General features: G+C 33.4%; 1 protein-coding gene across 2 annotated transcripts; it reads left to right on the top strand.

Moving 5' to 3' along the window:
- The first annotated feature begins 2,602 nt into the window (after window positions 1–2,602).
- On the top strand, window positions 2,603–4,993 carry LOC148198897 (bidirectional sugar transporter SWEET3-like). Of its 2 annotated transcripts, XM_088113852.1 has the most exons (7): window positions 2,603–2,709; window positions 2,803–2,839; window positions 2,934–3,156; window positions 3,377–3,538; window positions 3,761–3,880; window positions 3,972–4,177; window positions 4,427–4,993. In XM_088113852.1, exons 1-6 carry the CDS (start codon window positions 2,673–2,675, stop codon window positions 4,167–4,169), a joined length of 777 nt encoding a protein of 258 aa, XP_087969978.1. In that variant the 5' UTR covers window positions 2,603–2,672; the 3' UTR covers window positions 4,170–4,177; window positions 4,427–4,993. The 2 variants fall into 2 exon arrangements, with proteins under 2 accessions (XP_087969978.1, XP_087969977.1); XM_088113851.1 differs by lacking the exon at window positions 4,427–4,993 and having other exon boundaries at window positions 3,972–4,319.
- The last annotated feature ends 7,090 nt before the right edge of the window (window positions 4,994–12,083 follow it).

Below are 12,083 nucleotides of genomic sequence, written 5' to 3' on the forward strand. Positions count from 1 at the left end.
TGAGCATTGCACTAATTGGTGAGTTTTGTAACATATGGTAGGAAGTTGGAGAGTGCATGGATGAATGGTTGGTACCCTTAAATTGAGTCAAAAAAGTGTAGCTGTAAAATTGACCCTCCAGCTATACGCAGGTGAAACAAACAGAATCATTTTTAGCATAGAAGCGCGGTGCCAGCTATTTCACAACCCATCTTCTTCGTTCATTCGACCAACGTTCTTTTCGCATGCACACCAGTCCCACGCAAACAAATATTGGAAATTGTTAAAAAATTTATTCTAAACTCAAATCAATTTCACAAAACTAATTATAAAATGATGCACATTTATGTGCTAGAAAGACCTTCTTTAATTATTTTAATTTTGGTAATTATTATAATTTTAGTGTTGTAATTTTGATTAAGCATCACCATCGTCACCAAAGATAAATCCTCTTTTTGGAGCAGTGAATCGGAATAGAATTCATGTGATACGTTTGCCAAATGCGCACCACACGCTTGAGTCAGATGATTTTTCTTATACCTTTATTCCACAAACTAGGATTTGTTCTTCCAAGGTTTAAAGAATTGATTGAGGATGAATTAATCAGAATAATAAAATTCTATATTCTGCTGCCAAATCAGGACACAATTGCCCTTATAATTATTCTTTAATTTAATTGATACCTTCTATTAGTTTTCCTCAAACAAATATTTGTTTTTTTTGTTGCTATTTTGAATTTTAGAATATAAGAATAATATAGTAGGTAGTTATTAAATATTTCAATAATAAATTATTTTTGTTAAACACATGTGTTGATTTTTTTGTAGCAATTCTTAACTATTAACTTTCTATCCCACAATTACGAATGCATGTTTATCGAACCTCTACATCATTTATTGTAAGTCAAATAATTGCAGTGTAACAAGTTATTATATTGTCCTTTAAAATAAGGGATGGTTCAACTTCGATAAAAATATATTCAATTTAAATAAAAAAATTACATGCAATTTGATTTGACATTCAGTTTGAATATATACAAAATTGAAACGAAATAGAATCTGACGAATTGATTTGAACATGTTTAACTATTATCATGTTCCATTGTAATTAAATATTATTTACTTTATTCAATGTGATATATAATATTAAACAATTAGTAACTTTTTTTTATTAGAAATAGAACTAAAGATATAAGAGGTGTTTATACTTTAAGAGGTGTTTATACTTTTATAATTAAAGACAAACGAAGAATAAAGGTGATTTTATTGAAATTTAAGTACTAGATACTTCTCTAAGATTTTGCTCTTGTAAGTTATGAAATTCTACATATACATATTACAACCAAACATAAACATCGAAACATAGACATACCATATCACATGAAAAATTCATTCATTCATCAATTTGCCGCCTCGTTAAAAACCTCTTGGAAAAATAAAAGAAAAAAATACCTCCAGAGAAAAAGAGTGTGATTTATTAAGTAGACTATGTTAACTACTTCTTTTTACAATGTTTTAATAATACATTATGTCACTTGATTAGCATATTTAAAATTGATTAATCATAAATTAGCACATAAACTGTTGGTAAAAAATTGTAAAATAAAAGTTGTTAAAAAAAACATTATAAAAAACGAAGCTTTGTAACTTTATTTGATAACAGATCGTGTTACTTGAATCTGTATATTTGAAACTGACTAATTACAAATTATTACAGAATTTGTAAAAAAGATTTCAAAAAAAAATTGTTATTATGCATGTAAAGAGACTAATTATAAAAAAGAAACGAAGATCGTGTGCATTCCATGACCTCACTATTCGCCCGCCATTGAGAGTTTCCAATGACTTCGATGACGCGATACGGGCCATCCTAGTGAAGGGATAACTTGTTCTGGGAGGGTTGTAAAAACAAACTTCTTTAAGTTATTACTTTCTTAAGAAAATGACTTATAAATCTGTGAAAAAAGAAAATACCATATACTAGAAAAAAGTTACAATTGTTCACTTTGTCAACTGAAAAACCATATACTAGAGAAGCAAAATCCAACTTAATTGCGCTATACCAAATAAACTCCCATATCTCCACAAAATGGAAGCCACGTCATGAAGAGTAGATCATCTTAGTAATGTTTTGAAACGCACTAGTGTCCTCCATAATGCTATATCAACCAAAAAAGAAAAGCAGAAGGCACTGATAAATTGTATTAGAAAAACAAAGGTCTTAGATCAAAATACTGCACAGATAATAACATGAAATATCAAATGACACGCAAGAGATTTGTCAAAAATGAAGGCACCATACATCAAAGTTTTATGGCAAATAACGTTTTGTGTCTGTTGCTTCACCATAACATAAGCCTCTAAAACTGGAGAGAAAAAAGTAGGGGGACTGGGTGGGAATTTGGAAGAATACTGTTATATTGAGCAAGTTGACGAAAAGCTTCTCATTTTGTACAAAATTTCGCATCCACATGATTGTTAAAGACGTAGACAGCACTTCATCCTTCTTTTTTTTCTTCCCCTTTCTCAATTTTTATACACTGTTTCAATTTTAATATTATTTTAAGTCTGCCTACGCGTCCTACTGTCTTCCCAAACTGCTATAAATAGAGCATTTTCAATGAAAATATTCATCTCTTCTAACTTCTAACTTCGAAGCATTCAGTATTCTAAGTTTCAGTAAGAGAACTAGAAATGGCAGAGACCATTCGTTTGGTTGTTGCTGTTTTTGGTACTTCCTTCTTCTTTTCTTAGCTTAGAACTTAGACAATTGAGTCTTCACAGAAATTGACTCATTAGTTCTGTTCTTTTTTTTTTTTTGCAGGCAATGCAGCCTCAATGTCCCTTTATGCTGCACCAGTGTATGTTACATGTTTAAGAATGTTTCTGCTTTAATGTTCTCCCTTTTAGAGAATGTATAAAGTGTTAAACACTTTTCATGTTTTTTATGTTCAGGGTTACCTTTAAAAGAGTTATAAGAAAGAAAAGCACAGAGGAGTTTTCATGCATTCCTTACATTATTGGGCTCTTGAACTGTCTTCTTTACACTTGGTATGGTTTGCCTGTTGTGAGCTGCAAGTGGGAAAATTTCCCTATAGTCACTGTTAATGGTGTTGGGATTGTTCTGGAGTTATCCTATGTTCTCATTTATTTCTGGTTTGCTTCTCGCAAAGGAAAGGTAAGCCACGTTACTCTCTTCGTGCATCCAAAAAAATCATGTTTGCACACTTTGATACTTGTTTTAAATCATATGCAAGATGGTTTCATTATATTAACTTCCTTGCTGAAAAATCAAGTTATAGCAATTTCTTCTTCATAGAAAAAGATCCTTCCCCAGTGGTCCAACCGTTTTCAGGTCCATTTGTTGCATGTTTTGAGATGAGTAAACGTTGTTGCAGGTGAAGGTAGCCATGACTGCAATACCAGTTGTGCTTTTGTTCTGCATAATTGCTGCAGTCTCAGCTTTTGCATTTCATGATACCCGTCACCGAAAGCTTCTTGTGGGTAGCATTGGCTTAGTTGTTTCAGTAACGCTGTATGGATCTCCCCTCGTTGTAATGGTAAGTGACTCATCTTTGTTTTCCACTGTTCAAATATTCTGTCATTACTAAGCGTATATTCTTGCTGGTAATTGGAGCAGAGAAGTTCCATCATGCAATATAATAATCTCACTAACTAAAAAATTAAACTGTCTTTCCTTTTATGTTTCTATTGTACATGATAAAGAATCCAGTTAAATATGGTGGCTTAAATAACAATTGTATAACTATGCTTTGGTGCAGAAAAAAGTTATACAAACAAAGAGTGTTGAATTCATGCCACTAACATTATCCGTGTGCGCATTCTTATCTTCTACACTCTGGCTGATCTATGGAATCCTCATTAGAGATATTTTCGTAGCGGTATGTGTCAAAATAATCTCTTGAATATTAATTTCATAAATTAGAAAACAAAGTATTACGAATACTGATGTTTCTCTCACAATAATAACAGGGACCAAGTATCCTTGGAACTCCTTTAGCCATCCTGCAGCTTGTACTTCACTGCAGATATCGAAAAAGGAGTGTTGTGGAAGAACCAGGCAAGGGAGACCAGGAAAAGGGTAACTTAGAAAAGGTGGACATGGAAATGGGGAAAGTTGAAACGAATGTGACGAATCACATGACCGAAAACTCGTCAACAATGTTTTAAAGGGAAAGGTTGTTGAAGATTTCAGAATGTTCTATTCATATTCCTTTGGTTATGTTTATTTCCTTTATTTTAAGAGACAATGGTCCTCTTAGCTTTGGATGTAATATTTTTAGTTCTTAATAAATGCTTTATTGACAAGATTTTACTTTACCTGTTTATCTTTATGAAGCCTCTGTTCAGTAAAAATAGAAAATATATATGTAAAAACCAGATGCAAAATTTAATGTATCTTTCTAAATTTTGGTTCCATTTTCTAGTGCATGTGCCCTTTGTGTAAAGGAGAATTGTTATGGCAATTAATGAGAGATAAGATTGAACAACATCGGACAAACGAGGATCTTTGTTCTTCTAAGGATGGTACAGCCCATGGAAGATATATCCCGAGAGAAGAGAAGAACAAGAAATCTAAGGGCAATCATGATTTGGTTATTTTGGGAATAAGTTAAAAAGATTACTAATGACCAACATATTTGCTGGTTATTCGCAGAAGTTGAAAAAAAAAAGGAAAAAAATCAAAGAAAGTTACACCGAAGTTTGAACAGACAACTCAGAAACCATGAGTCACCGACGGGTCAGCAGCAACATTCTTTCCGTACATGAGCATCGAGCCACGCTATGAGACACGGTTGTTTATTCTTTGTCTTTTCTCCCTTTGCCAAAGGAGCAACGATGTGGGACGCCAAACTTTTTAATTTACTCATTTTGTTTGTGTTACTTTTTCATTTAATTATATTTTTTGTTTTTGTAATTTCCCTGTAATTTAGCCTTCTAAACTTCAGTTATTTATATTTCATTTTTAAAAAAATTCAACTATGTTTTTATCTTATTCAAAATTTCATCTAATTATATGATATATCGGTATTTTATATATATTTGGATGAAAAAGATATATAATATTAAAAATAAATAAGAAGCATTTATAACATTTTATGTTCCTATTTAAAAAAATCTCGTTTCTGTAGGCATATCAATATTAATGTAGACCTCCACTATATCTCTGTCAATTATTAGATGAAGTTTTAAGGTAAAAAGCCTAATTTAAATAATTGAGAAGTTATAATCAGACATAAAAAGTTAAAACCAATAGCATTAAAATAAGCGATCAGTCTTTATACAGGAAAAAATTGCATTTAGACCCAGTTTTTACAACGTTTTGTTATTTACATTAGTTACTTAAATATAATTTATACTTTATTATAAGATAACAACTTAACCTGAAATTGATTTTGATGAATTAAAATTTTATAATTTAAAATTGTTATGTTTTAGAGACGAATTTAAAATATACTTTTTTTATTACTGAACTTTGTATTATTTAAAATTATAAAATTGTCATGATTACGTATTAGTAAGACTTTTTTATTTAATAAATAATATTTACATAACATGAGAGCTTCGCTTAGGTGTTGTTGATTTTGCTAACATTGTCACGTAAAATATCTGCTATCGTGTTGTACATCACGTAAGTGTTACATCAAGTTAGACGTTACATCCAATGTTCGGTAAAACAAAATGGAGACCAGGTCAATCTGAAGAGACGTTGTAAAAACAATACCTATTTTCGTCTTACAAATCATTACCAACTACAGTGAAAGAAGAAGGTTAGACAAAAATTAACTCATACAACACACACAGAAACCCTGGACAGCACAGCCAAGTAAAACTAGGTTGATGTCTTCTTGGTTATACTTGGTCTCGGTTTAACATGTGTGATATTTCAAATAATTAATACTGGATTATTAGTGTTTGAGACGTTCATGTTATCAAAACAAACATTTAACTAAGGTCTGTGTTAAACAACATATGATATAAGATAGAAAACGAAATAACAAAATAAATGTTCATCATATGATAGAAAGATTTGAAATATTATTAAGAAATGAATTTTAAATTTAACTTTGTTTCGATTGAAAAGGTCTGAGGTCGATCATCCTTCCTTATTCTGTTCTTTTTCGATCGTCTAATTTTTTCGAGAATGCAATTCACTTCGATGGGTTGTTAATTTGCAGAAGACATTCCGACGCTAAAGTCAGATATGTTTAAAAAATATGTCTCTATTTTATTATGATAGATCAATGTTATTTTAACCAGACATCAATTGTATATATATAGAGGTTGTGGCAGCCATAACACGTTGATTAATCATTAATACAGTATGTTTTTAAACCCATAATCAATTATTAATACCGTATATTTGTAGAGGGCAATCTGACCAATTAATACCTGCTAACTACCCATAAATGACCATTAACTCCGATCGATATATTTCATAAGTTTCCCAAGCCCAAGCAAGCTCTTTGTTGGAAGAGGTGTGCAGAGATTATTATGAACTTAACAGAGGTCGCTCACGTTGTATGTAGGGAGTCGATTTTCAATGCGCTTTAAGTCTTCATTCCTCTCTACACTGAGCGGCAGACTCTAGGAATTCTCTTTGGAACTGTTCCCTAGATTGAGCATGAAACGCTAGGAGTTCTTTTCGAAACTTTTTCCTAGGTTGAGCGAGAAACACAGGAGTTCTCTTTGAAACTTTTTCCTAGGTTGAGTAGGAAACGCTAGGATTTCTCTTTTGAACTTTTTCTTAGGTTGAGTAGTAGACGCTAGGAGTTCTCTTTGAAATTTTTTCCTAAGTTGAGACGCTAGGAGTTCTTTTTGAAACTTTTTCCTAGGTTGAGCGGTAGACGCCAGGAGTTCTTTTTGGAACTTTTTCCTAGGTTGAGTAGTAAACATTAGGAGTTCTCTTTGGAACTTTTTCCTATGCAGGATATTTTCACTAACAAAAGTATGCGTTAAACAAAATAAAGTAAATGCTTCAACATTTTATAATTTATTTTATAATAAAGAGCCATTAAAACTTGACAAGGCTAAACGTAGGTGGTCCAACGGACCGAGCGGGAAGGGACTGAGTGCAAGATATTTTCACTCACGAAAATATGCGTTAAACAAAATAAAGTAAATGCTTCAATATTTTATAATTTATTTTTATAATGAAAAACCATTTGAACTTGACAAGACTGAACGTAGGTGGTCCAACTAGCCGAGCAGGAAAGGAATAAACCTTCCTGTGCAAATATTTTCACTCACGAAAATATCTGTTAAACAAAATAAAGTAGACGTTTCAATGTTTTATAATTTATTTTTATAATAAAAAGTCATTAGAACCTGATAAGGCTGAACGTAGGTGGTCAAACTGGCCGAGCGGGAAGCGGCTGAACCTTCCTCTATAGGATATTTTTACTCACAAAAATATGCGTTAAACAAAATAAACGCTTCAATATTTTATAATTTATTTTTATAATGAAAAACTATTTGAACTTGACAAGACTGAACATAGGTGGTCCAACTAGCCGAGTAGGAAGGGACTGAACCTTCTTGTGCAAATATTTTCACTCACGAAAATATTTGTTAAATAAAATAAAGTAAACGTTTCAATGTTTTATAATTTATTTTTATAATAAAAAGTCATTTGAATCTTATAAGGCTGAATGTAGGTGGTCCAATTGGCCTAGCGGGAAGCGACTGAACCTTCTTGTGCAGGATATTTTTACTCACAAAAATATGTGTTAAACAAAATAAAGTAAATGCTTCAATATTTTATAATTTTTTTATAATGAAAAGTCATTAGAACCTGACAAGGCTGAACATAGGTGGTCCAATTGATCGAGCGAAAATGTATGCACCTTTCTGTGCTGGATATTTTTACTTACAAAAATATGTGTTAAACAAAATAAAGTAAATGCCTTGATATTTTATAATCTTCTTTTTTGAAGACATTTAATTTTTTTGTACAAACTTAAACCTATAAAATTAATTCTTGAAATAAGTGTTTAATTTACTTAATATATTAAGACATATATTTTTAACATATACTTTTTAATAATAACTATGACACAATAAATTTAATAAGTAATAAATTTTATTTGGAGAAGTTTTTAATGACAATGAGAAGTGAATTTAGCTCAATCTTACAACTAGTGTATATAAAACAAGATTGTTAGACTTATAATAAATTTCCTTGATCACTGAAGGAATATTCCATTTGAACGTGTAGCTGAAAATTTGTATTAATTGAGAATGATGAGTTTGGGAAGGCTTTTGTACGTGTCCTCACTGAATTTTGCAATCGAAGAGTTGGTGAAGCTTTTGGAAACACAGAGGCCGATTAATTCTCTGTATAAACGTAGCACTCCCAAGCCATTGCCACCTTTCTCATATGCCCAGACACATGCAAAGGGTATAGGAGATTCTTTCCAACTCCTTATTTTATAATTCAATGGTTCACCTTATCAACACAGTTATACATGAATGTCATATGCATTGTCAATCAGGAATTTGCCTCTTCTCCTTTTTGAATGATATATTTTGTACTTATGAAAAACTGGATCAGTGATTTGCACATGACGACAAAGGAAAGTGGTAATTTGACAGGCATCACCATATATATCACTAGGCTGAATCAAAAGAAAAATTCATATTATTTTAAAAATCCACGAATCTTGATCTCCTCTTTCCACGCAAAAGCGAAGCTCAAATTTTAATATGATTGTATTTCTGGAATCATAGGCGATATCACATGGCAGTTCGTCGTATATATGTATGTAGTATGTACGATTCCTGTTTTTTCAGTGTCTGCATAATGAACACATCCATTTTATCAAAACATGAGCACATTCATGAATCTTGAACTCATCCTGCACTTCGCAATCAATTCACTTCATCGTACGCTATATATGCTCTGCGATCTACGTCCTCATCTCATACCGTTCTTTTTATTCATGAAACTACCACATTTACATTTCCAATTCTTCTCATCCTGTCGGTGTATTTCTAACCTTCAACCAGAACAACTATTCATGTAGATAAAGCGGCTACTAAGTTTTGTGGTGAGGAAGAAAAGAACCAGCCATGTGCATAGTCGATTACGTGTTTACAGATTATATATATATATATATACACTTGTTTAATAAATTTATGGATCCGATATTTTAACAATTCTTCTTTGTTACTTTTTTACAACGCCACCAGCACAAAATTTGTCCGTTTAGAAAAAAGATTTAATGTAAAAATGTGACGTGGATAAGGGTTTAGATTTAGAAGTTGTTGATTCCAAAATTATTCCTAGGTCTTTTTCATCGTTCCATTATCTCATATTCTCTATTTTGCGTTCTCTCTTTTCATTTTCATTTTCTCTCCATTTTCATCTTCTCTACAAGCTTTGTTTAACCTCCTCAATTTCGTGGGACAGACCAAAAGCTCTCGTTGACGGTATTGTGTGCAATGACATCCTTCGATGACGCTAGTGGTTCGAGCAAGGTAAATGAGTTTTTTCATTTTCTTAAAAGTGTTATGGGTTTGGCTTTAGGTTTTCGTTTTGGGTTTTCAAATTTTGTTTATTTTGTTTAATTGGGGTTTTATTTCTTGGTGTTTGGGTTTTGTTTAATTGTGTTTTTATTGCTTTAGAGGCAGAGTTGGCTGAAGAGAAGAATAAATAGAGGAATAAACATGATGGAGAACACACGGCTCGCCAAGAATCCCACATGAACACTCCCTTTGTAAGCTTGAGAGGCATTTACACCAACCAACCCACTACATAGAGCTTTGTGAGGGTCGAATCACGAAAACGATACAAGAGTAGAGCCTTTAGGACTCCGTACACTAGAAACAGGACGAAACATGAGTGATTTGTGTATTTAGTTATTATAGAAAGTAAGAGATTGAAGAAAATAATGTATTGTAACATTTTTTTAACGCTAATGAAGATGGATCTTGATTTGAATTCATTATTGTGAATGTTATTTGAAGTGTTATTCCTTTCCTTATTGGCATTGTCAAGTGAGTTGTTGTTTGGAATGTTAAAAACAAAGTGTCCAATGTGATTGAGTATCCATTAATAATGAGGACTTGACAAAATTTTATTGGATTTCAAACATTTGCAGGGTATTCTATCACTTGTAATCGATTACAAGGACCCTCTAAACTATTACACAGAAAAAAAAATTGGTTTTGTACAAAAACTTGTGCTACAAGAGCCAGCTGTGAGCACATAAGTAGCCAAAGACATTTTACGTAATTTTTTCATATTTCTTGAATTGATGAGACTTCTTTTCAGTGTTTAAGTGTGAGTAGAGCATGAAAACTGAGGCTTGGGCAACCCATGGTGGAGGAAAGACCCAATATTGGTGTCATGATCATGTTAGCTAAGTCCTGAACCCGGCTGTGAGAACGTCACTCCCCAAAGGCAATTTGAATGAGATAACATGTTGTCAACTTTGACTTTTGATGACTATTTTAATCATAATTTTTCCCACAAATCTTCAAATGATGTGATTCTTTTTTATTAGAAAACAGACTCAAAACTCTTTCCAATGACTACTAAGTTTTTATTTTTGGACATTTGAGTAGGTACAGTTAATTTCTTAAAGTTAACGTTTTATACATCACTGCCACCTCATACCTTTGTTGGTTGTTTTTGGTCATAACTTTCTTCACCGAACTCCAAATGAGTTCATTCTTGTTTTGTTGGAATCTAGACTCAAAGACCTTTCAAATTATGCCTTGGTAATCAAGTGTAAGTCCTTTTGGCCAGTGTAATCGATTACAAGGACCATGTAAACGATTACACGAACAAAAATATGGTTTTGTAAAAAAACTTGTGCTGGAGGACACAACTGTGGGGACATAAGTAGCCAAAGTCATTTTACGTAATTTTTTCATATTTCTTGAATGGATTAGACTTCTTTTTAGTGTTTAAGTGTGAGTAGAGCCTGAAAACTGAGGTTTGGGCAACCCATGGTAGAGGAAAGACACAATGTTGGTGTCATGATCATGTTAGCTAAGTCTTGAACCTAGATGTGTGTCGCAACCGGAATCGCGACGGGACGATGATCCAAAAAAAGAAACGAGTTTTAGAAAAAGAGATTTGGAGTCGCCATCTGTCGCAACCGGAATTGCGATGGGACGACGATCCAAAAAAGGAAACGGGTTTTGAAAAGAGATTTTGGAGTCGCCACCATAGTTTATTCTGGAAAACTACGGAAAAACCATAAAATTATAAGACACGGTCCACGAAAACCATATTCTGGGTTCGGGAGTCGGTTACGCGTAGGGAAGGTGTTAGCACCCTACAACGCCTGCCCTAAGGCAGTACCTTTAACTAAATGCGCGAATATGATGTGGTTTTCAAAATGTTTAATTATCCCCTAAAATAAAATTCTAAATGAACAAAATATATTTTTTAGTTTTTTGGGCCCGACATAATGATGTGGGGTTAAAATAGAGAGCACGCGAAGACAATAGTAATATAAAAAAAAATTATAATTAGGAAAATAAAATAAGATTGCAGATAGTAAAATCCAATGAGAGCAAAGAGTGAGGTAAAACCAGAGGTGTGGAATGGGAGCAATGCTTGAAACGGGAGGGCAAAAGGGGAGCACACGGGCTAGGCCCAGAGCCCCTTTGTTCAGAAACTCATTAGGGTTCGAGTGAAATCTACCAGCAGCATCCAAGACCCAGGTTTCTTTTCCCCTTCCACTTGAATCCAAAAAAACAGCTGAGAGAGACCTAAGACTTCCTTCGAAGAAGGTAACCCAAGGAGGTTTGCCTCCCCTGCGCGCGCACGCACCACCGCCTCCACCGACCGATGCCACCCATCCAAGGCCGCCCTTCTCCGTCGAGTTCGGAGCCACCGGTCTCACGTTTTGCTTCTACCACTACCTTCCCCTCCCCGTCGTCCGTGGAGTCCAACTCTTCTACTAGGAATCCAAACTCACCGCCAACAACTACCCTCCCGTTGGTATTATTCTAGGCATCAGTCTTGGGGTTTTGATGATGACTGTGTCGTGAGTGGGGGGAAGGATGATTGGGTTCCGAGGATGGGAGAAAAGAGAGGAGAAGAATGGGTTTTTGTTTGGTTTATGA

This window comes from Vigna umbellata, chromosome 4 (assembly GCF_029865625.1).
Source record: "Vigna umbellata cultivar VRB3 chromosome 4, Vumbellata_1.0, whole genome shotgun sequence".
Taxonomy (NCBI): Eukaryota; Viridiplantae; Streptophyta; class Magnoliopsida; order Fabales; family Fabaceae; genus Vigna; species Vigna umbellata.